Source organism: Strongylocentrotus purpuratus, unplaced genomic scaffold (assembly GCF_000002235.5).
Source record: "Strongylocentrotus purpuratus isolate Spur 01 unplaced genomic scaffold, Spur_5.0 spur5_scaffold_20, whole genome shotgun sequence".
NCBI lineage: Eukaryota > Metazoa > Echinodermata > Echinoidea > Camarodonta > Strongylocentrotidae > Strongylocentrotus > Strongylocentrotus purpuratus.
The window spans coordinates 12,990,499-13,015,909 of record NW_022145606.1 but is presented as its reverse complement, the minus strand read 5'-3'; the positions used below and the strand labels follow the sequence as shown (position 1 = coordinate 13,015,909).

Here is a 25,411-nt window from a genome sequence, read left to right as displayed (position 1 = left end):
ATACCTGGATTTTATGGTATCAAACTATCAATTAAAAACAAAGACAAAGTAAGAATAATCTAGATGCATCTTTATAAAATAAAACATTACTTGGATTTCGATGGTCGCAATACGCGAAATCAAAGCGTGATGTAACGAAGAGGGCGCTCTGCTATTTCGTTTTATATTCGTTTATCCATCCATCCATTCGTTGAATTTTGTCAAGATGCAAACCAAGATGTAAAGAATTTCACTTCGGTAGGATTATTATTCTGTTGGTGAGTACATAAATGTGGTGCCTGCTTTGAGTGGTTGTGACATTACTAGAGAGTCGAATACCGTTACATGTTCTGTTGAAGTTTATTTAAGCTGAAACGCTGTTTGCATGTGTGCATGTGTAATGTTGCTTTCTTCTGTCCGACCTACTGAGATTCATGTCGTGTAGAGGTAGGCCCTATAGGCTGCATTATCACCACGATTGGATCACAAGCGCAAGCGGTAGACTCGTTCGATAAATTCAGCATGATTGCATTGAAATATTTGAACATTTTGAATGTTGAGGGAACATTATTTTATGCATATATTTCTTAGTTGCAGTTCAATTTTTGTTTGTTGCTTTTTCGAAGGAAACCAGATGAAGTTATTAATTTTGACTAAGAATTTCAATTGTTTGAATGAAAGAAAAAAAAGAAAGAAAGAATTTACCTTTACCCGAGATTCTGGAAGAATGCTGTGTTCTCAGCAGTCAGGCTTCCAGTTCAATTTCATTTTCTTCCTTCTCGTAGTTGGGTGTCTTCTCGTTTAGTTTGTCTGGCTCAGTTCTGCATCGGGTATTCTACTCATATGGGGAGCAGAAACGCTTGTCCTTCCATACTCGATCCAGTCTGGCTTTAAAGGCATTCTTCGTGGTAGCAGTGACTACCTCTTCAGGAAGTGTGTTCCAGTCATTGATGATGAGGATGAGAAAGAAGAAACCGAGATTGAGTGATAATACTGCCTACATGTAGATCTAGACTCTGCATCTGGAGAGTAAAGAAGAACTAGAAAGGAAAAATCAATGAAACTTCTTGTATAATTTGTATTTTGTTGTTGGAATGTTGACATCATTCATTGTAGTAGGGTGTCTGATCGCGCACCCGATGTTGTGTGCTAAAATCTTTCCCATAGAGATTGCACACATCCCTATGTGGTCTACATGCATTGCGCGACCAAGCAGAATTGGTCAATGATTTTATGAAAAATTTGAAATTCAAACCTTTATAACAAATGATCCTGAAGGTGAAACTCAATAAATGTGGTGTCATATGAAAGAGCAGGTTTTTCTCCATATTCCCCATAGGGGGCCACCCCGGAATTCTAAAAATATCTTGCTCAAAACAACGATTTAAACATCGTTTCCATGGTAACTCGGAGATTTACCAATTTCACGAACTGCCCCCCCGAGGGATAAGTTGGGCCAGCTGTAAAGAATATATCCATGCACTTATTTTTTCTCTAGTCCCAAGGGATCATTTGTTACAACAGTTTGAAAATACCCTTGCTCCACGCTTTGCATATCGCGCTGTGCATTAGCTGTGCAGCTTTTGAGCAGAATTTATAACTCTGCGTGAACCACTTTTCTGTCCATTATGACCAAAATGCTATGAATATTGCACAGTTTTTGAGGGGCTGTATCTTTTGATAGAAACATCGGTGAGTCTTGAAATTTGAAAGGTATTATTCTGATTACATTTTTTACTCCAATATCCAACAAAAATGGTGAAAAACGATCCCAAATTGAAAATTGAAAAATCGTTCAGACACCCTAATTGTAGTTGACTGGCATGAAAGTCTTTTTCGGTTGTTCCTCTCTTCTTTTTATTCTTCTCTTTTTTTCCTTCTCATTTTTTGATTTTTTTTTCCTTCTCATTTCTTTTTCTTTTCCTTCTTTTTCTTTTCCTTCTTTTTTCTTCTTTTCTTCTTTTCCTTCTTTTTTCTTCCTTTTTTTTTCTTTTTCGTTTCCTTCTTTTTTCTTCATTTTTTCTTTTTCTTTTTCTCCCATTGCTTCTTCTTTACTTCCTGTTCTTTGCCTTTCTTTGCCTTTCTTTCTTCTTCTTTTGTTCTTGTTCTTGTTCCTCATTTTCATCATCATCAACTTCATCATGATCATCATGATCATCATGACCATCATGATCATCATCATCGTCATCATCTTTAAACATGTCAAAATGCTATCACCTTCGAACCATAATACCTGTTGTTTCAACTTGTTTATATCATATTTTCTCTTTACAGAAAACAAACAAACATCAATTCCATCCTCAGGAGTAATCCTCTAATTTGGAAGGGACTCTACATATTTGTGTGAGACACAGTCCCAGCCCCAAACTAAAGAATGCCTGAGTTAATCCCCACGGCGGTGACGCCGTCCGAGGTCGATGAACCAGCAGAGAAGTCAGAGGCTCCAGCCTCTAAGCCAATGGTCGGCATCATCTACCCTCCACCAGAAGTTAGAAGTATCCTTAACTTGTAAATGTGGGAAAGCAAAATAGAGTAAAGGATGTGGGGTACTTCAAGGGAAAATGCCCCTTAGATCCCTAATCAGCTCATAGAGATTTTTTGTGGACATATTGGCCTGAATCCAGAAAGGAGGTTTAGCTTTATAACCCATACTTTAAACCCTCTTTTTCATAACCCATGGTTTACAAATTAAGCAAAAAATAAGCGTACCTTGTCTTGCACTTGAGTGGGTTATTTAAATGAGGGTTTAAACTGTGGGTTAAATTTAAACCTCCTTTGTGAATAAAAAAGTTGAGCATATTCATGGGGACTGAAAGAATGCTTTATCTTTAATTTTGTGTCAAGTATTTTTGTTTACCTTACAAATAGTCCATTTCCTTTCATAAAGAAAATATGAAATCTATAAAGTTGACACACTTGGTAAAAAAGTTGAATACATTTGAATGCTCACATTTGGAGGCGTCTGGTTACCTTGATCTTGCTGTAGTGTATTTGTTATCTATATATTCTGACAGCGCATATCATTCCCTTCAAAATGATATAAAGTTTGGACTAATTACAGTACATGTACATGTAGAGTAGATTGTTTTGAAAAATTGGATAGTTGTTGACATATTTACGTATTTGTAGGTTCTGACTTTTGACCTGAACCAAATAAGTCTTTCCCAAATATCAATTCCAAATCCTTGAATGATAATGTTTAAGACATGTATATGGAGCCAGGTAAGTTATTTTGAAAAGCTAAACATCCTCTTTGCCATTAATGTTTTAATTTCTGCCCAAGCAAGATATAAATAGTAGCAGTTTCATTTCTATTGTACTTTTAAAGTTAAACATGTACATGTACCGGTTGAAGTTGTTGATGCTTGTACTTGTATTGCATGCTGTTATCTCAATATCGTTTCCTGTGTCAATATCAAATAGCAGGGCATTCAGAGTCCTTTTCAAAGGCAATGATATTCCCTAAATTCATTGTACAATAACTAAAAATGAGGATGTTTAAGGGTGATCTAACCTTTCTAAGGAGTTGAATTGGATGAAAACAGACAAGTAAAAAAAAAGGGGGAATGAAAATTCAAACAAAATCAGACTTATTTTCATTTGTTATGATTCCAACTTTAAACAATGTACCTACATGTACAACCTGCATAGCTTGCCTTCTATTCAGCAGTGTTTTTTTTAAAATTCCACCTGTTTGCTTCCTTTGAAAGTGTCTGCTTTTAATTCAGTGCAACTTGCTATTGAGGTTTGATTTCTCTGTAAGCATTACCATGATGAAAGTGTCACAGTCTGTACATTGTAGATGTACACATTGTAATATCGCTAATGTTCCCTTTCAGCAGCGTACCACGTTTTATGAGAGTATTAGTTGTCCTTCCTGAACGCACCGCTCAGATATTGTGGACAAAACCGCCAGTTTTGTGGCCAGAAATGGTAAGCATAAATTATGTCACTTTTTTCACAAGGAAAAATTAGTCAGTATTAAATTACAAATAATGAATTTATTCACCATTGACTCATTTTAAGTCCGAACATTATTTCCTCATTCTCATGATAAACTAATTCTGGTATTTCCACATCCTCCTAAACATTAATACTGGTATTATGCACACAAAAAAAGGCACCGATTGATATAAGGATTGCATTTTACAACACAACGGCTTTGCAAAATTTCCAATTTTCTGTATTGATTAGCCCCATGACAATCCCTTGTACACATTATTGATTTTTAACCTTCTTCAGGAAATGGTTGAATACTCTTGAAGCCTTTGGTATATCTCTCCTATGATAACTATATTGTGACACAGGGAGATAATAATTCAGGTGGCATGAGATAATTCTTTATAATCACATTACAAGGAGAGTATGTAGAACTCATCAAAAGAAAGAGAGATGAAAAACAATGAGAAATTGTAAAATAAGGCAATAATAGATATATGCAAAAATATATTGGGGATCAAATGCAGTTTATTCATTCATTTCTTAAAGATAACGTTGAGTTCTGGTCATGCTATTGCACTGTGTAAGAAATAGTGTGGTATTGATCAGAAAAGGTTGATCATCTAGTACATAAGTATTGGTGTGTACTGCAAGGTTCTGGAAACATCAAAATGATAAGACATTTGACATACTGTAGTCTTGGTGAAGTTACAAACACTATACACAGAAATATGGGGCTACATTAACATGTGGCATAAAAATCTGTCCAGATTTTAACGCTGTTACATGTCATATTTAGAATATGAAGGCATTTGAAGAGCCATGCTTTTCAGGGAACATGTTTTAACTGATGTTCTTCCATACTTGCATAAAAACAATGATAACGCTCACCAATTATTTTTCGCTTCTTCCCAGAACTCAACCTTCTCTTTAAAAGATGTTTCCCGTTAGAATGGTAGGGAGTAGAGATTGTACTGTTTCATGTACATGTACATGTACATTTGTGATTTGCCTTACATACACGTACATGTATATTACATGTTTTTTTTGTTTCTCTCTTGCTATTCTATTCCAGGACCGGAGTTTGAATCGAGGATCCGTCAGAATGAGATCTCCAACTCCAAGTTCAACTTCTTAAACCCTGGAGATCCCTACCATGCCTACTATAGGCATAAGGTCAAGGAATTCCAGGAGGGGAAAGCCGTCGAGCCCTCCGGGGCCCTGCCACTCAAGGTAAGAATAGATTTTTAAATGAGAGCATAGCTGCCAACCATTCCTACTTTGGAGGGATGATTTCTTCTTTTTTTGCCTTCAAGCTATTGTTTTAAATCCTAGATTCCTATTTTTTTATATTATATTCTGTGTGAAAAGTTGAAAAGTATACAAAATAAACTTTATTCCTAATTTTGCATTGGGAAGTTCCTTATTGCTGTGAAGGGTTGGCAGAGGGAGAGGGACGTCAGTTTCATTGTGCAGAAGGCCACGGTGGGAATCAAAAGCAGTTTATTCATAACTTATTCACAAAACCAAAGTAGGCATTCACTCTACGTGGTAGAGTACCGACGACAAAAAGGCTCTATCTAAATCTTATGGAGAGACTTGTCAAATGTCTGGTTTGGATCACTCAGGAATAAAAGGAATGTCAAAGTGCATATAAATATAAATTATTTTTTCATATATGTACCTGTACAAGAACTCAAAACCTTTTGCACTCATGCTTTCTAAGCAGTCGGGTAAAATAACCACCTCTAAACCTTCTTTTAAAGGTACTATATCCCTTTTGCAGCCAACCTTAAATTCTGTAGAACTTTGCAGGAATTATGAATATGTCATGTCCTATCTGTGAAATTCAAACGTTAGCAGTGTCCTCATATTCAAATTATGCAAGGAAACCCGTTTACTTGCTAGACTTCACTGTCAGACACTATTGAGTGACTGACTGGCTTTTTTTCTTCTTTGGTAATAACATACATGAAAAGAGTTGTAAAGGGTACATGAGTATTTGTCTACATCAATAACCCACTTCTTGTGATGGCCAAGATTAAACTGATTGAATCTTTGTGCAGCATAAAACGTATGACCTTTCGGTACAATTGTCTGAAAATCAAGACTATTACGTTTGGGCTCTATAGCCCTAAAGTCGATTTGACAACTAATAGTCGTTATTTTCCCACTTAAAGACATTTTCAAGCCCCACCTTGTTTAGGGAAGTTCTAAATTAGTATTATCTTTCAAATGCAGTTGGAATTTAACTTTTTCATTTTTTTGGCCTGCAAATGGGACATAGTACCTTTAAAATGGCAGCCCAACCTTTCTATTACAAGATGAACTGGTAGAAAATATAGAAAATTTGAAATCAGTGAATAATGTAAGTTGAAGGGATTGGGTAGCTTTGTCTCAGATTCTGAAACAAAATCCTGCATTTAGCTCATGCTGCAATGATAATCATAAACCTTTAGGTCAGTCAGGAACCCCATGACTTTTACAAGCCGATCGCCTGTCTGATTATCAAGATATTTATGATTGGAAAACAACATTTAAACATTTGTTTTCCTAACGGTTTTTATAACACTACAGTCTATTGAGGAAAATGAGCATGGTAAAACTGGTCACTCAAAGATTTTTACTTTTTTGAGGCACTTCATGATCATTTTTAAGCGCAATTTTTTTAGGGCTTCAATATTACACCATATCACAGACACTGATAACACGTAGGGCCATGCATCTCAGATTTAACATTGTTAAACTATGCCTTTAAAGTTTGCACGTTATTGGAGAAACAATCTAAAATAGTCAACAATATCAATTTCCTTTACATTTCTATGAATTACATTTTTGTGATTTTATTTTCTGATTTTGTCTGTGAAGCTCCAGCTACAGTTGACGGCCAGCCAGCCGAAGCCTGCCCTCTTGGTCGAACCTATCGTACCCAAGGAACCCCCACCGGAATTTGAATTTGTATCAGACCCTCCCTCCATCAATGCGTTTGATCTGTAAGTTTTTTTTCTCTTCACTTGTCACATTTGGCCTTATTGAAGTACAGACAAGAGTATGCAGCCTTCCCGCGTGCGTTCTTAGGTTAAAACGCCGCGGCTTCTCGTGCATGGTATTTAATCCAAGGCGCCTTAGACAAAGGATGAACAAGAATAACATTGGAATTAAATGGATCAAGTAATCCAAGGTTACAGAGTTAAAGATAAACTTGAGTTCTGGTAAAAAAAAAGAAAATGAATTCTCACAGAATCAGACAAAACTTACACTGAATGTTCAAGATTACAAATAAATATCATTTGCCAAACAATTTTGGTAGAAAATGTATACTGGCTGAGTAATGAGCATAGAAAGATAAGGAAATCAAGGTAAGTATAAAGCCCGACACCATTTGTGTAGTCCCATATACATCTTTCTGTGTACAGTGCTTGTTACTTTACTAAGACTGGGCAAAATTTATTATGATTTTGATGACTACAGAACATTGCAGTACACACCAATACATGCTACATCATCAACTTTTTCGGATCCATTCCACATCTTTTCTTTCACAATGCAATCGCATGACCAGAACTCAACTTTATATTTCATAGGTCATACCAAAACTTTTTTTTCACACTTTGTTTTTCCTTTTTCATTAACATATTTGGAACATACATGTATATAAATAATTGATAATCAATCTTTTCTGCAAATGTCATTATCCAGGAAAACTGAAAAGATTGGAAAGTTTTTATATTTTTTTCTTCAGATAAATAATATTGCAAATAAAGAAGTAAAATGCTGATCCATATGTAGATTGAATAAAAGTCAAGCGTTGCTAATGATTTCTGTTGGATTTCTTTTGACCTCATCCAGAGATGTTGTGAAGCTGACCGCCCAGTTCGTTGCCCGGAACGGCGGTCAGTTCTTGACCAATCTGATGAACAGAGAACAGAGGAACTACATCTTTGACTTCCTGAGGCCTCAACACAGCATGTTCAACTACTTCACAAAGCTGGTTGAACAGTACATCAAGGTAGATACAAAGGGTTGACTGCTAAGTAAGCATGTACAGTCAAACCTGCTTTAGTGACCACCTGTCTACAAATACAACATATTTTGCTTCCCTTGAAAATGGTTTCTCATTGAAACATGTACTAAATGAACCTGTACTTAAAGACCACCTGCCTATAAAGACCACTGTTCTTGTCTCCCTGGTGTGGTCTTTATAGACAGGTTTAGCTGTATATGGTTGTTTAAATATTAAGATCCACTTATTTTACAATACCATTTTGTAAGGAAGAAACTGAAGCGATGAACATGAAAAAAAATAAGAAAAGAGAAAAGATCTGATTAATTATGTAATTTTGAACAAAGTTGACTTGAACTAAAGCAAGTCAGCTATGACCGTGACATCAATAAAAAATATACACAAATTGTACAAATACATGTATATGTACAACTGGGTATGATCAATACCTACCAGCTGTTAAACAATTATCATTATCTGCCAGGTATTTTTAAACTTGTAACTACCGGTAACCTAATCTTGGTTGGTTAGTTTTGAAGCCACCTGGGGTCTGTTTCATAAAACATGTTATCAATAAAAGTTACAATAACTGTTTTAAGCTACAGTGTACATGTACTGAAATCTGGCATCTGATCAGCTGAGTAGTGATGGAGCGCTATGGATTGGTTGCTTCATTCATGCGAGCGAGCTTCCGCTTATCTGCTTTGTGCATGCATGCTCCCATTCGTAATAGCAGTTATTGTTCATGCCCATTGCACTGTGCCTAGTGTTTCGCACGCGCTATTGATAGTACCATTGTGTTAATCCGATTATCTCAAAATTAACTAGGCACGGGGACTTGAGGCTTGGCACAATGGGGATTAGCCCTGTGGTACCAGGCTGTATTCACCATGGCAGGATAAGAGTTAAAGAGAAGGTTGAGTTCTGGCAAGAGCTGACAAATAATTTGTGAGCGTTATCATTGTTTTTATGCAAGTGTGGAAGAACATCAGAAACAAAATGTTCATTGAAAAGCATGGCTCTTCATATGCTTTCATATTCTAAATATGGCATACAACATCATAGGCATCGGGACGTATTCCACCACTTGTTCTTGTAGTCCCATATACATCTTTCTGTGTACAGTGCCTGTAACTTTACCAAGACTGCACAAAAATTTCTTATAATTTTGATGATTCCAGAGCCTTGCATGATCAACCTTTTCTGATCGATTCCAAAACGTTTCTTTCACAATGCAATCGCATGACCAGAACTCAAATTTATCTTTAAAACAAGAGTTCTAATTTGTTTTCTTTTTCCAACCAGGTGTTGATTCCTCCCAAAGACTTGCATGAGAAGCTGACAGAAGAGGGCGCTACACGCAAGGTTGTCATGGAGCAGGTGTCTCACAGGGTGGAGTGGGAGAAACACCAGGAACGACTGAGGAAGAAGGATGAAGAGGAGAGGGAGAGAGAAAGAGGTATTAAACAGGCCTGATAATTACCTGATTTAAATCGGTTTCCTAATTTAAAAAAAAAAAAAATTCCCCATTTTTTTTCTTCCCGATTTTACCCCTATTTTCCTGATTTTTCCCTTGTTTTCCCTGATATTCTTAATTTTTTCCCAATATTCTTACTCAAAAGGGGGGGGGGGGGGGTTTGTTAGATGCCCTTTTTTCCCCCTGAAATTTTTTTTTTAACTCAAGGGGGGAGTAGTTGAGGTTGTGGTTGATTTAGTGCTCACTATAACCCCTGATTAAAGCATCCTCTTGATAACATTGCTTTATTCTTAAAACTTGTAACTGATTTATAGTGAAGAATTGGGGTTAATTTTTGTTTATTTAATGAAATCAAAATTTAAAAAAGTATTGAAAAAAAAACAATGGCCAAAAGTAACATTGCCTGAAGTTTTTCTTTAGTTCCATTCTCCTTAGTTGCTAAGTCCTAGATTGCTTGGCATGATTTTGTGGCCATTAAAGCCCAAGTCCACTCCATGAGTTGAGTTGCCAATTTGTGTAGTGATTTTCAAAGTTTTTCATGTAAATTAAAAATTCATAACTTTCTTATTAGTTATCTGATTTTGCTCAAACTTTTTTTGATTGGTTTGTCTGATTTTTCTGCTTTTATTGAAAGTAAGTTATTTTTCAAGTGGACTTGTCCTTTAAGACGTTAGATTACCAGCCTGAGGAGGGTCTATTGTAATCCCTCCTCACAAACAAAGTAAAATTTGGTCTAGGATCTTAGCGGAGGAACAATACATATTTCTTAGCTAATCAGGGGGGTGTTTCACAAAGGCTAAGATCGACTTAAGTTGGACTTGACCTATAGCAGGCCATTCATGCCACTGGTTGCTCTTACCATTGGTCTCTCAAGAGATATCAGAAATCTTCGGAATTCACATTTTTCGATAGTTTATTATGGAAGAAAAAACAGTTTCCGTAGATCATAATGACATTTGCTTACCGGTGTGTTGGCTCAGTCAGTAGAGCGTCCGCCTCACAACCAGGAGGTTGTGGGTTCGAACCCCGGCCGCGTCATACCAAAAGACGTTAAAAGACGAGAGTTGCTGCTACCTTGTTTGGCGTTCAACAATAAGGGATAGAGCAACGTCGACCTGGCGCTGCTCAGTGGCTGCCGGGCTCACGATCAATTGGGCAAAAAGAATTTCCATTTTCAGTTTAACTTAATAAAATTTGAAGTGGACTTTAAAAAGATTATTATTATTATTATTATTATTATTAAAGGTATTGCTTAACAATGTTTCCAGTTTGACAAATCTGAGATGCTTGGCATAATGCGATCGGCTTGTAAAAGACATGGGATTCCTGACTGACCTTAAGGTTTATAATTATGATTGCAGCATGAGCTATATCCAGGATTTTGTTTAGAATCTGAGGCAAAGATACCCAATCCCTTAAAATATTCTGTCCATTTTTTCTCACTGTTGCTTCTCTACAGTTAATTACTCTCAGATTGATTGGCATGACTTTGTGGTGGTTGAGACAGTGGACTACCAGCCTGACGAGGAGGGCCAGTTCCCCAACCCTCTCAAGCCCAGCGAGATCGGGTCCAGGATCCTGGCAGAGGAGAGATACGAGCAGTTCGGGGTAAGATGTTTGTTTGTTTGTTTGTTTGTCTGTTTCACCTTACTGCTATTTAAAGAAAAGCATGTGTATGCTTGTAAGTTAGCAACCACGGGACCGATTGCTTTAAGTTCTCTTTGATGGACTTGATAATGAGGATTAAAGTCTGACCAAAGGGCACTAGCGCATCGACTTGGTTTCGAATTCGGGACATCCTGGTTACGAGACTACTGCACTACCACCGAGCCATAGCGCCTCATCGTACTCAGATTTGGTTTGGACGGGGGTGTGCCGCTGAAGCTTCAAAACCCCTACCCATGTTTAAGGGTCATTTTAGGGGGATTTTTCTTAAAGTAAAGCCCATTTTTCACAATGCAAAAAAAAAAAAATGAAATTTTTAAAAGCGGACCCATGTTAAGAGATTTTTTACAAAAAAGTGACCCATTAGAGCAGCACACCCCCGTATGTCTCAATATGTGAGTAACCCCCCCCCCCTGGATTATTTCCTCGGTCATTGGATTTAGGCTTACCCGCACACTATACATGCACATTATCCACTCCCTGGGGAGCATTCAATACTATAAATATATAAATGCAGTTAAATTTTAAACATTTATTTTTTGTCTTCCTAAAATGTATAGATTATTATTAAGATTTGTTTATTACAAATGTAACTATGTTTTGTATACATTTTACATTGTATTCATTATTATGTATTGTATTTTGTTGGAAATGAAAAAATAAAAATGAAATGAAATGAAAATGAAATCCTACCTTTACCAGAGGGGGTACAGAATGTAAAATCATTACCAGTTCTTAAATACACCAGTTTACAGTTGTGTGCGCCATTTTAAACAAAGCTATGACCTAGGAGTCATGTATTTATGCGTAAATTAAGATTGCGCCCATGCAAATAATGATGACATCACTGCCTGCGCGCTGCGTTGTGCGCGCACATCATCATTTGCATGGGCGCAATTTTAATTTACGCATAAATACCAGAGGTCAGAGGTTATTGGCCCCAATTTTGGGGCCAATGACCCGAGGTCAACTGTCTGCGCATGCGCACTGATACAACTGTAAACTGGTGTATTGACTTTTAACCTTATCTTGACCTTTGACCCTGTCTTGTAGGAGGAGCTCGCAGAAGATGAGGACGTTGAGATGGAGGTCGAAGACGATGATGAAGAAGAAGACGACGAAGATGAGGAAGAAGAGGACGAAGAAGAAGAGGAGGATAGGGTGAAGGACAAAGCGAGGGAGGAGAGAAAGAAGGATGAAGGGGAAGAAAGACCGAAAACCACAGATCTTAATACAGAGGTTCAAGACATGGAAGAAGGGGTAAGAGGAGCAGCCATTTTGCTTTTGTCCATTACAAGGCTAGATGATAGTGTCCCCTTTGTTCATAAGCCAGTTGAAGTCTGCCTATGAGCAGATAAGTTCATTTCTACAAAACTGGAAAACCCCATTGAGACAAATGCTGTATACGTGTTCATGAAAGTTTGTCTACAATCATTATTCATTTTAATATACACAAACGGTACATTCTGTGGAACATAGGTGGAAGTATTCTTCTCAAGAGGGCAAACAGAGTATTAAAAAACACCTCCATCACTTTGTCAGTGATTAGTCTAACATGTGCAAAGTGGGACTCTCCATGCATACAAGATCTGTGGATATCTAGAGTCATTTGTACCATGTGCTATTTCAGGGTACCCGAGGAAACCAGTTATTAAAGCCTTATCACTTGACACGCTGAATTACTTGTACTAAAAAAAAGCCTAGTGCACTTGACTTAACTATAATTTGTAATAAAATTTTTATAATGCAGCTTTACACCTACATGTATCTCGTAACTGCCAACCATTCCTGTTTTGGAGGAAATCCTAATTTTTGTCCTTCAAGCTATTCTTTTGAACCCGAGTTTTTCTGAAATATTCTGTGTGAAAAGTATACAATACAAAACAGACAGTATTCCTAATTTACTTTGAGAGATTCCAAATTTTTTGCTGTGAAACGTTGGCAGATATGCCATCTTTTGTTTTAAAGATTAAAAAAAAAAATCCTGGTGTATTGTCATTGTTGTTGGAATTGTTATTGTTTTTCCCATTGTAAACCTTTTCACTTGTTCCTGTATGTTGTCAGGAATGGTCACTAAACCCTGTTGTTTTATAATTAATTAGCCTTTGACCTCTGTTGATCTTTCACCTTCAGTCGGATTCTGACATGGATGAAAGCGATGAGGAGAAGGAGGCTGCCCCAGCGCCCCCCAAGGAAGTCGCCCCCATGCTCCCACCCCTCCCCCCTCAGCTGGGAGAGGCTATCATCAAGAAAGATTACAATCCAAAATGTAAGTTTATATTCTTTAACCCATTGATAGTCATGTACATGTTAATTTGCTTACGGTGCATTGCCATGTATATGTATATGTACACTCATGCCCATGTTCCCACTCCTCCCTCCTCAAGAAAGACTGTAATCCAAAATAAAACTGACATAGATTTCTACCTAGGCCTTGTTGAATAAAACTTGTCATCAACAACAGAAACGGGCACTGGAGCCCCTTCACACCTGGTGCCGTAAACTGCCTAAAGAAGACTGACAATTTAGCCAGCAAAATCAAATCAATTTATTTGTTAATGCACAAATGATGGAGGTGAAAAAAATAGCTGCATGCAATGAAGATCACTATGTGTATTTATCTACATGTACATGCATTTTTGAACATGCAGAAATTTGAAGTGCATTATGTTTATTCATCTTATTTTCGTTACAGGTGTATTTTTTTGCATTTTACCACTTTTTGCGTGAAGAGGAATTTAAGGAACGCTTCTCAACTTTTTATTCTTCCAATTATATTTGACTTGTAGTATATTTGAGCTTGAATATTCTTTGATCTTGTATTACATTGGACCCTTGTATTACATTTGATCTTGTATTATGTTTGACCTTGTACCTTGCAATACAAGGTCAAATGTAATACAAGGTCAAAGAATATACAAGGACAAATACACCTTATTTTATATTTGACCATGTTTTATATTTGGCACTTGTATTACATTTGATCTCGTATTATGTTTGACCTTGTACCTTGCAATACAAGGTCAAATGTAATACAAGGTCAAAGAAGATACAAGGACAAATACACCTTATATTATATTTGAGCTTGTATATTCTTTGACCTTGTTTTACATTTGACCGTGTATTACATTTGATCTTGTATTATGTTTGACCTTGTACCTTGCAATACATGGTCAAATGTAATACAAGGTCAAAGAAGATACAAGGACAAATACACCTTATATTAATATATTTGAGCTTGTATATTCTTTGACCTTTGACCTTCAGTGGCGAAGCAGGCCCAGGCGGGGGATACAACCAAGTACCTCATCTCCCCCATCACCGGAGAGAAGATCGCTGCAGATAAGATGCAAGAACACATGCGCATTGGTAAGCTGAACAAAGTTTAAAGTGACTCAGTAACATTGTTGAAGGTTGATGAAAAAGTTGCGTAATTTTTGTATAAAATGTTACTTATTAAATTCCTTCTGCTGTACTAACCCTCTGACGTGCAAAAGTTCCTGCACAAAATTCTCCAACCACAAAGATATCTATGGTTTTCTTTGAAGGCGTCACTGTGCAACACCCTCTAACAGTGATTAACAGTAAATTGTCCCAACCATTTTGAATTTTCCCAACCGATTTTCCATGAAAAAAAGACATAAAACAGGCTATTAAAAATCTGTCAACACTTAAATGTCTTTCTCTCATCTGAACAATGTTACCAAGTCCTTTCAGCCACTACGGTGTAAAACTCTGAAATTAAAACATTCTTAAGGCAGTAGATGAAGACAATTATCTCTCGATGTACTTCTGTGTTCTTCTTTTTTCTTGTCTCTGATCCCTAAAATGGGTTGCATTCCTCTTCTTTCTTTTTCTTCTGCTTCTCCTCCTCTGTCTCCTTATTATTATAATAATTTTGTATATTATTATTATTGTTGTAGTATTTTGATGTTATTACTGTTATCATTATCATTATGATTCTTATTATTATTGTTATTATTGCTTTTATTATTATTACTAATAATATTAGTAGGCCTATTGTTATTATTATTGATATTATAGAGTGGTGAAGTGTGACGTCATCAAAAATCTATTTTTGAAATTTCACAATTTTTTCTTCATTTTCCGAAAGAGCATCAAAAATAATGTCCAATTGTCGAAAACCACTTAAATAGGTTAAGTATTGGCCTATATATGACCATCTGAATAAAAAGATTGCCTATGGGAACTCAGTGTTATTTCTCTGGTTCATAACATTACGAGCCAGGGCATTATAACACTGAGTTCCTATAGGAAAACTATTTATTCAGATGGTCATATCTCAGCGAATACTTAACATATTCAATTGTTTTTCAACATTTAGACATTATTTTTGATGCTCTTTCGGAAAATGAAGAAAAAATTGAGAAATTCGAAAAATACATTTTTATGATGTCACAGCTTCGGTACTCTATTATCATTATTATTGTATTGATTATTATCATTGAGTTTGTTTTTGCCTTGTTCAGGTTTGTTGGACCCGCGATGGGTGGAGGAGAGAAGCCGTCAGATGTCATCCAAGGCTCAGGAGGAGGTCTACGCCCCTGGGCTAGCCATCGAGGAGAGTCTCAAGAACCTTGCCGAGAGGAGAACAGATATCTTCGGAGAGGGCGACATTGAAACACAGATCGGAAAGAAGGTATTTTTTCTCAAATACTATCATAATGGTAGAATAAAAGACAAAGTAGAGGTTGTACAGAATTCTGTAAAATACTCTCTACGCCCCTGGGCTAGCCATCGAGGAGAGTCTCAAGAACTTCGCAGAGAGGAGAACAGATATCTTCGGAGAGGGCGACATTGAAACACAGATCGGAAAGAAGGTATTTTTTCTCAAATACTATCATAATGGTAGAATAAAAGACAAAGTAGAGGTTGTACAGAATTCTGTAAAATACTCTCTACGCCCCTGGGCTAGCCATCGAGGAGAGTCTCAAGAACTTTGCAGAGAGGAGAACAGATATCTTCAGAGAGGGCGACATTGAAACACAGATTGGAAAAATGGTACTCACAACTTTCAGGGTTCAAGTCCCGCCGTGGCTTTTTTGTCCTTTAGCAAGACATTAATCTACATTTGCCACTCTCCACCCAGGTGTAATTTTGTACCTGATATGCTTGAGCGCTAGCTACTTTGGCAGCTTAGAACCAGGGTAATATGTGTACAGCGCCATGAGCGGAGAGTGGGGGGGGGGGGGGATGCACAGGGTGGTGGTTTTCTAGAGGCAAAGATATGACCCTAAAGAGTGTAAGTACAAAGATTTTTACTCAGAATTTTTTTTTTGCTTGGTGTGGAATTTCAAAGGCTAAGTATTGATCAAGGTGTGTTTTCTCTGAAAGGGTAGACAAGGTTACTTTTGATATTTCACCATCACTGCTATTATCTTCTTATTATTCTTGTTTATAGATTGGAGAAGAAGAAGAGGACGATAAGAACAAACAGAAGGTCATCTGGGATGGACACAGTGCAAGGTAAGATGTGTTTAAAGCTAATCTTGAGCTCTGGTATCTTAAAGCCTATCTTTACTAGTTTTACTAGTATCTTTACAAATTTGGATATGATATCAACCAGGGGGCCGTTTCTCGAAACCGTCATAACTACAAGATCAACGACATGTCGACACTGTCACGCAACTTGTCAGCTAAGTGTTTCACGAAGCCGTCTTTGCCAAGATGAGCGACAACTTCCGCGACAAGCGAGTTGTCACTGCTCCGAACCTGTCATATCTTTTTAATTGCTGTAAAGCGCCATCACAAGTCAGTTTGTTGCCATTCCATGGGCCGCGAAATGGACGATTAGTTTCACTATCATTTTGAGAAAAATATAGACAAGTTTGGTACGTAATTCTCTGGGATGTGAAATGCAAATGTACAAAAGTGAGAATAAAAATTATACAGAAACTTTAAAAAGCTGAATATAAAAATTAAATCACAAATCATTAAACTATAACATATAAATAAGAGAGGTAAGAATGTTACACACCGTTTTCCATAGTCGATCCATAGTCTTTTCTTAGGATACCGTCATACCTTTGGGGCCTATGTGCATTATTATTCCCTCTCTAATTACTTCTTCCAAATTATATTTTCAATATCAAATCAATTATATATCGAGTATTTATGAGACTCTAGAATAAAAACTGGCTGAGAAAAGACATTTTGCCTAAAATTCCTCGTCACAATAAACAAAAAAGTACGTATTGATAAACTATCACAGTACGGTATCCTTCAACTAACTTTTGATTCGACTGTCGAAAAAAAATACTCACGGGTTTTTCTTCAATTTAAGAATCTTTACAGAAATATGCAAATCGTTTAATGATGGAAATATGATAATGACCCTATTTATTATTTATTTTAGGATAATTTATATGTATATATTTCTTTTTGAACAATTTTAGCCCCAAAACTTGTTTTGGGTTATTCTTCATAAATCGAATGGATCGTGACAAAGACTATGTTCTTGAGCTGCTAGTATCGCGATATATCGATATCATGTCTGTCATGGCTTTGTGAAACGGTTTATCCACTTCATGACATCTCCGTAGGTCGGCGACAAAGATATGACTGTCATGGAGTTGGTTTCGAGAAACGGCCCCCTGGGTGCTGAACAGTTTTAAGCAAGTTTCAAGTCAGTTAGCATCATAATCAAATAAATATGGAGAAATATGTAGTTTGGTGCAATTCTTATTTTTGAAAAAAAATTGGTTAAATTTTTTTTCTTCACATTTTTGGCTCAAGATTGGTAAGCAAATCATCCCGAAACCTATTGAATGAGGTATCATCTTGTAGGAAATTGAATGGTCTTTCATATGACACCTTACACATGGTAAAATGAGGTGCTGTTAAAAAGTAATCCCCAGAATTGTACAACAGTAGTTATATCCAGTAGTATATTGCAAAGGTTGTCCACTTAGAAATTGTGCAGGGAGGTCCCCCGAACACGTTGAGACCATCCAACCTTTTACAACACGCCATGTCTCAAAACACCCAAATTTTGGTTTTGCCCCATAGGTATCACCTGTTTTTCAGCATTTTAAATTGCTGAAGTCAATATTTCACAAATATATCCGACATCAGTCTAAAAAGAAAGTTTAAATTCCAATGCCACTTCATTAATTAAGTAATCATTTCCACAAACTGTACAATTTTGACCAATGCTGTCGAGTCTCTTCTCTTTTCGTCATGAAAACAAAGCCAATCATAGTGGTCTGACTTCATTTATGATTCTTTGCAAAATTTTTCAGATGCACGACGAGAGAGAGGAAATGTTTCTACACATACTGCACTCATTTTTTATTGCATGAGTTGCAGCATGTATAGGAAATTAAGCTTTAAGATCTGTAAATTGGCAAGACGTTGAAAGATTCAAAATCATTGTTTTTTCGATCAAGTTTGCAATTTTTTTAACAATTGGACAACATTCTTGCCTATGTCATCATTTTCATATCATACAATTTTATCTTAAAAATGTAGCAATAAAAGAAGAATGATAATTGCTGCCAATTTGAAGAACAAAGTGATCAATTCAGCCCTACAAATATACCCTGTCCTGAAAGGGTTATTGGCTGGCTCTGTTTGATACGACTATGATATTTATGATTTTTTGCAGCATGGAATCGACTACGAGGAAGGCACAGGCAGGTATAACACTGGAGGACCAGATAAACGCTTTCCACAAATCAAAAGGACTTCTGTAAGTTTCCTTCTATTTTTTAAAACTTATGCTTATTTTCAAATAGTAATTATGATGATGATGATGTTTTTGGTACTGTTTACATACAGAATTATTTCAAAGTCATGCTAAACAATTGTTTTTCTTCCATTATTTTTGTTGTACTTGACAAACCAGATCTCAATAATTTTTATCCGTCTTTCTACGGGCGAACGGATAAGGATTATGAAGAAAATTAAGAATAACTTAAAACAGAGCACACAGAATTGAAGTTGGATCTGGGTTCCTTGGCAGCCCTATTTCAAGGGAGGGCGTAAAGATGCATTCAGTGAAATATTCCTAACTTCGAGGTCAAGTAGGGTCAGTTGCAAAACTCAGCTTCAACTAAGGTGACAATTATGAATTTTACTTCATTGTATTATTGAAAAATGTATAATTTTTCAATTATCTTCTGTTGTTCTTGACAGACCAGACAAGGAGAAGGAGCGCATCGGACCTCAGAAGACCAGGGACGCACCGCATCCTCCCAAACCACCCTCTCACCCTCCCAGGCCCACCCCGCCCATGGTCCCCTCCCTACCCCGCCAGGCCCCCTCGCATCCTCCCCCGATGCCCCCTCGCATGCCCCTGGTCCAGCAGGTGCCCATGGTGAGGGCACCTGCCGCGCCCCTGATGCAGATACCCTCCAGACCCATCATGAACCCCTTCCCGGGACCGCCCAGGATGGGCATGCCGCCCCAGGCTAGGATGCAAGGTAGGTGGAAGAGGATGTTGATGGTGGTGGTGGTGGTGGTGGTGGTGGTGGTGGTGGTGGTGGTGGTGGTGGTGGTGGTGATGGTAATGGGGGTGGTGATGGTGGTGGTAGTGGTGGTGATGGTAATGGGGGTGGTGGTGGTGGTGGTAGTGATGGTGATGGTGATGGTGGTGTTGGTGGTGGTAGTGGTGGTGATGGTGGTAGTAGTGCTGTTGGTGATGATGATGGTTTTATTGATGGTGATTGTGGTGCTTGTTAGCGATATACTTGTGACAATGGTGATAGTGTTTTGTAATGATGATGATGGTGGTGGTGGTGATAGTGATGATGATGATGACGACAGTACATGGATTGATAGTGATGTTGATGATGGTGATTATGATGATGGTGATGATGCTGGTAGTGATAATGATTGGTGATGAGGATGATGATGATGATGATGATGATGGTGATGAGGATGAGGATGATGATGGCGATGATGTTGATGAGGATGATGATGATGATGATGATGATGATGATGATGATGGTGGTGAACATGGTATTATTGATGGTGGTTACAGTGATCACAGAAAGACCGATCATCAAACATAATGACACAGTGTACACACCTAGTCAGTTGATTTAGAACCTCCAGACACAATTTATCACTTCTTGTACAGCCAAACCTGCTTTAGTGACCACCTGTCTGCAAAGACCACCTGTCTACAAAGGCCACATTTTGTTGTTTCCCTTGAAAATGGTTTCTCATTGAATCATGTACTAAAGGAACCTGTCTACAAAGGCCACTTTTTGTGTTTCCCTTGGGCAGTTGCTATAGACAGGTTTGACTGTAGTTGTACTGACAATTTGAAAGACACTCAGTAGTTAGCTCTCATGGGGAATTCAACACCGTTTGGGTGTTTACCCAAGAAGAGGTGCTGTCAATTACCAGAATTAGCCATAAGTTTTATGACCACCAGGCCTTATGTAGCGTACTGCGTTTTCCACCCATTCCCCCACATGGTAAAGTCATTATCTCACTTTTCCGTCTCCCGAAGACTCTTGATAGACGAGCGGGTATTTCTCGATTGGCCAACGGGTTTGCTGTGTGCAGGCCTAATACCTGTACACACATTAATGATTTTTATTATCCACCAAGTCTGCTGTCAGCGAATTATGGCCTTCTGCACATGGAAACTGACGAGTGACTCTCTTTAATATGTGACTTTTCCTCCTCTCTGTAGGTCCAATGGGAGGCCGCCTTCCCATGCCACCCCCTGGTCCCCCTCAGATGATGCGAGGGGTGCTACCGGACCCCCCTTCAAGAGGTGGCCCTCCGAGACCCGACATGAGCATGGACGAACCACCGTCCAAGAGGCAGAAAACGGAGGACGATCTCATCCCAGAAGAACAGTTCCTTGCTACACATAAGGTCAGTCAAGATTGTCATCTTCTCTTCTAAAGCCCCACTGTACTACTTGTAGCTACTTGCTCCCTCTATATAGAAAACAATGCCTAAGCGATGCCCGTTGGTCCCTCATGATCCTCTTTTTCTTATGTTAATTGAGAGCTGAGTTGATTAGATGGCCACCTGTCAGTGACCTCGCTGGGTGGTCTAATCCCCCTGTCCACACTAGTACAGATGGCCTTTAAGTTGGATTGCGATTTTGTGAGATTGCGTACAATCCCGAATCAATACTATGAAGAACGGAATACGTGACTGCCCTTGGGTCTACATTAAGCAGTAATTGATGATCAAATTCATCAATTATAATTTATATACAAATGCATTTTATAATTATTATTATCATTATTTGAATATGACCACCTGTCAGTGACCACGCTGGGTGGTCTAATCCCTCCTGGCCACACTAGTACAAAAGGCTTTAAGAAGTGGTTTCTTGGCCCATATTCTTGAAGGCCACCAAACTTTAGGCTAGGTTTAAAGATAAAGTTGAGTTGGGGTCATGTTTTCATAGTTTAGGAAATTCTCTAAATAATTAGGATGATTATCAAGTAAATAAAGACATGTGTCTTCTTTGAGGTTTGTGGTGTGTCCGCTGGTCTAAGAAAAGCCAGAAACCCTCAACATGCCTTAATCTCTTCTGTTGCATTTTATTCTTTCAATCTTAAAGCCTAATTGCATTGCTTTGGCCAGGAGGGATTAGGAGGGATTAGACCTCCCTGCATGGTCATCGACAGGTGGTTATCTCATCAAATAAGCTCTCAATTAACATAAGAAAAAGGGGACCAAGGGGTACCGATTAGGCACCGTTTGCCATATAGAGGGCACAAGTTGCGACAAGTAGTCAGAGCCATCTATACACAGAGATTGGCCAACCCGGTTAGAGTGGGGCACAATATGGCGACTACTGCTTTGTTGGGCAATCACATAACAAAAGAATGTACGCCATGTTATGACCCAGTGAAACCAAGTTGGCCAAACTCTGTGTATAGATGGATCTCTGACTACTTGTAGTGCAGTGGGGCTTTAAGAGTTCTAATTCTGTTCCAGTTCATGTCCTCTGTCTGTTCTGTTAGTTCAACACTGACAAATATGAATACATGTACCCTAAAACCTTTATACAATTTTTGGGAAAGTGAAACTTGTCCCAATTAGTTTTGCTAAATAGTTCTGTTCATTCATCTCGATCTCATTTAATTTACAGGGTTCTGTAATGTTCAATATTGTATTTCCACTAGTTGAGTGATGAAAGTGCCCTTTTCCCCTTACAGATCTGTTCATCTCCATCTCATTTTCTCTTCTCATTTAAAGGGATCTGGTAACTTTGTCTCAGATTATGAAATGAAATCTTGAAAACTGTTTGCCAAACGGTTTTCATAACATTACAGTCTATTGGGGAAAACGAGTTTGGTAAAACCGGTCACTCAAAGATTTTTACTTTTTTGAGGCACTTCATGATCATTTTAAAGTACAATTTTGTTGGGGCTTCAATGTTACACCATATCACAGACACTGATAACACGTAGGGCCGTGCATCTCAGACTTAACATTGTTAAACCAAGCATTTTTGTCATGTTCAATGTGGTCTGCCCATTGGTCCAAGACAAGCTGGAATGGAAGCTATCTATTTACATTATCTGAATACTCAAAAATTAGATATTATTATTATTATTGCTACTACAGTCTACTACTTAAGAATAAATACCCACCCCTAACCTTGACCTCATTCATTTGCTTCTTATTTAATCTGCAGGGTTCTGTTATGTTCAATGTGGTTTGCCCACTGGTCCAAGACAAGCCGGAATGGAAGCTGCACGGTCAGCGAATCACCCTCAACATGCCCCTGACCGATCAAGTGTCGGTCATCAAGGCTAAACTCCACGAGCAGCTCGGCATCCCTGCTGGAAAACAGAAGCTGCAGCACGAGGTGGGTCAAGTTTCCTTCATCGTAGACCATAGCAATGGGCATTTTCATACATACATGCACGAAAAAAATGTGTGATAGTACTGGAAAATATTGCTTGCTTTTGCATGAAAACCGTGTGAAAGTCTCGGTAAATCAAATGAATCACATGTGACCCCGCATGACCAATCATTTGATTAGGATCTAGGAGTGAGTTGTATAAAAATGCCAATTGCTATGGTCAAAAGCAGACATCAATGGTTTATACAGTCAAACCTGCTTTAGTGACCACCTGTCTACAACAAGCACATTTTTTGTTCCCCTTGAAAATGGTTTCTCATTGAAACATGTACTAAAGGAACCTGTCGACAAAGACCACTTTTTGTGGTTCCCTTGGGCGGTCGCTATAGACAGGTTTGACTGTACAACTCACGTTCATTCGTTCATCATATGATCAGTGTGGAATTGATTAGAAAAGATTGATCGTGTAGCATATAAGTATTGGTGGGTACTGCAAGGTTCTGGAGTCATCAAAATGATAAGAAATTTGGCCTAGTCTTGGTTAAGTAACAAGCACTGTACACAATGTAATGGACTACAAAAACATGTGGCATAAAATTCATGCCTCATTTTAAAGCTGTTACTTGTTATATTCAGAATATGAAGGCATTTGAAGAGCCGTGCTTTTCAGGGAACACATTTCTCTGATGTTCTTCCACACTTGTATAATAACAATGATAGCGCTCACAAATTACTTTTCACCTCTCCCAAGAACTCAACCTTATCTTTAATGTCTGATTTCCCTTTAATAATTTGAATGGCTGTGTGAATGAAGTGTACATTTCTTGTAATTGTTAGTGTTATTGTTTCAGTGGAACCTTGTGACCATGGAAATTACCTTGTTATATCATGAATCTTGTTATATCAGCGTACAAAAACAAAATAATATAAAGAGCTGTGACCAGCAAAATCACTTTGTTTTAAAGATAAAGATCAGTTCTGGTCATGCGATGGCATTGTGAAAGAAACGTTGTGGAATCGATCAGAAAAGGTTGATCATCAAGCATATAAGTATTGGTATGTACTGCAAGGTTCTTGCACCGTACACAGAAAGATGTTTTTGCGACTACGCACACGTACGCGACACGTGCGTTTTATCTATAATAATAATAATGTTTTATTTACCCAGGGTATCTATCACATACCAATAGATAAACTAATTTAGCTTATGTATCAATTAGTAGGCGGTTTCCCGGCAGAATTGTTATCATCATGTATTAATCAAAACATTTTCTTTCACATGATTGGTAATAAGAGCTTCCATTTCATTTTTTTTTTAAATGGGGCGTTTCCAATGAATACTAGTCTTTCCCTTTAACAGATACCTCATTATATTAGAGCCCTTTACAATGATGTTCCACTATATTATAATTATTGTATATTATCTTGAGTATTTATCTTTCTTTTATTCGTTCTTTCTCCGCTATTAAACAGAGCTTATTCATCAAGGATTCAAACTCGCTTGGTTTCTACAATTTCATGCACGGCACCGTCGTACAGCTCCAGCTCAAAGAGCGTGGAGGAAGGAGACGTTGAGGATACCATACTTGCTACTTTTTATCAAGTCATGGAAATTCTTATAAGAGGACTGTTTAAAGACACCATACTTGTTAGTGGTTCCTCATGAGTAGACTGTTTTAAGACACCATACTTATTTAAGATTTTTACAATACCTTTGTACCACCCCCCAAGCAAAGATAATAGAGTGTTGAGACCATTTCACCTGCTATTCATCGCCAAGTTTGTAGAAATTTATCAAGTTATGAAAGTTCTTATTAAAGGACTGTTTAAAGACACCATACTTGTTAATGGTTCCTTATGAGTAGACTGTTTTAAGACACCATACTTATTTAAGATTTTATAATACCTTTGTACCTCCTCAGACGTAATAGATAAAGGAGTGTTGAGAGTACCATACATTCTTCTTTTCATCATCATCAAGTCACAGGAATTCTAATGACCTGTTCAAGGACTTTTTAAGGACACCATACTTATTTACAAGTTCACAATATCTTCTTACCACTTAAGCAATACACCAGTTTACAGTTGTATCAGTGCGCATGCGCAGACAGTAGACCTCGGGTCATTGGCCCCGGAAGCGGGGCCAATAACCTTTGACCAGTGGTATTTATGCGTAAATTAAAATTGCGCCCATGCAAATGATGATGTGCGCGCACAATGCAGCGCGTAGGCAGTGATATCATCATAATTTGCATGGGCGCAATCTCAATTTACGCATAAATACATGTCCTCTAGGTCATTTGCTTTGTTTAAAATATGGCGCACACAACCGTAAACTGGTGTATTATGACAGAGTGTTGAGGAGACCATTTCATCTGCTCTCCATCACCAAGTTGAAGAAATTATAATGAGCAGACTTTTTGGCCCGAATTCACAAAGGAGGTTTGTCGACAAACCTTGGTTTTCGTACGTCATATGACGCGTTTTACGCGTTTTTTACAAACCTGGTTTGTAAAGAACAAAAGGAGATTTGGCG

At 37.8% G+C, this 25,411-nt stretch overlaps 1 protein-coding gene across 1 annotated transcript; it reads left to right on the top strand.

Moving 5' to 3' along the window:
- Nucleotides 1-169: 169 nt before the first annotated feature.
- LOC590341 (splicing factor 3A subunit 1) lies at nucleotides 170-24,579 on the top strand. The gene is made up of 18 exons (XM_030992785.1): nucleotides 170-257; nucleotides 2,254-2,474; nucleotides 3,874-3,912; nucleotides 4,994-5,151; nucleotides 6,787-6,911; nucleotides 7,768-7,927; nucleotides 9,227-9,380; nucleotides 10,858-11,006; nucleotides 12,117-12,323; nucleotides 13,197-13,332; nucleotides 14,331-14,432; nucleotides 15,554-15,723; nucleotides 16,486-16,550; nucleotides 18,691-18,774; nucleotides 19,221-19,507; nucleotides 20,731-20,918; nucleotides 22,705-22,878; nucleotides 24,349-24,579. Exons 2-18 carry the CDS (start codon nucleotides 2,354-2,356, stop codon nucleotides 24,448-24,450), a joined length of 2,421 nt encoding a protein of 806 aa, XP_030848645.1. The 5' UTR covers nucleotides 170-257; nucleotides 2,254-2,353; the 3' UTR covers nucleotides 24,451-24,579.
- The last annotated feature ends 832 nt before the right edge of the window (nucleotides 24,580-25,411 follow it).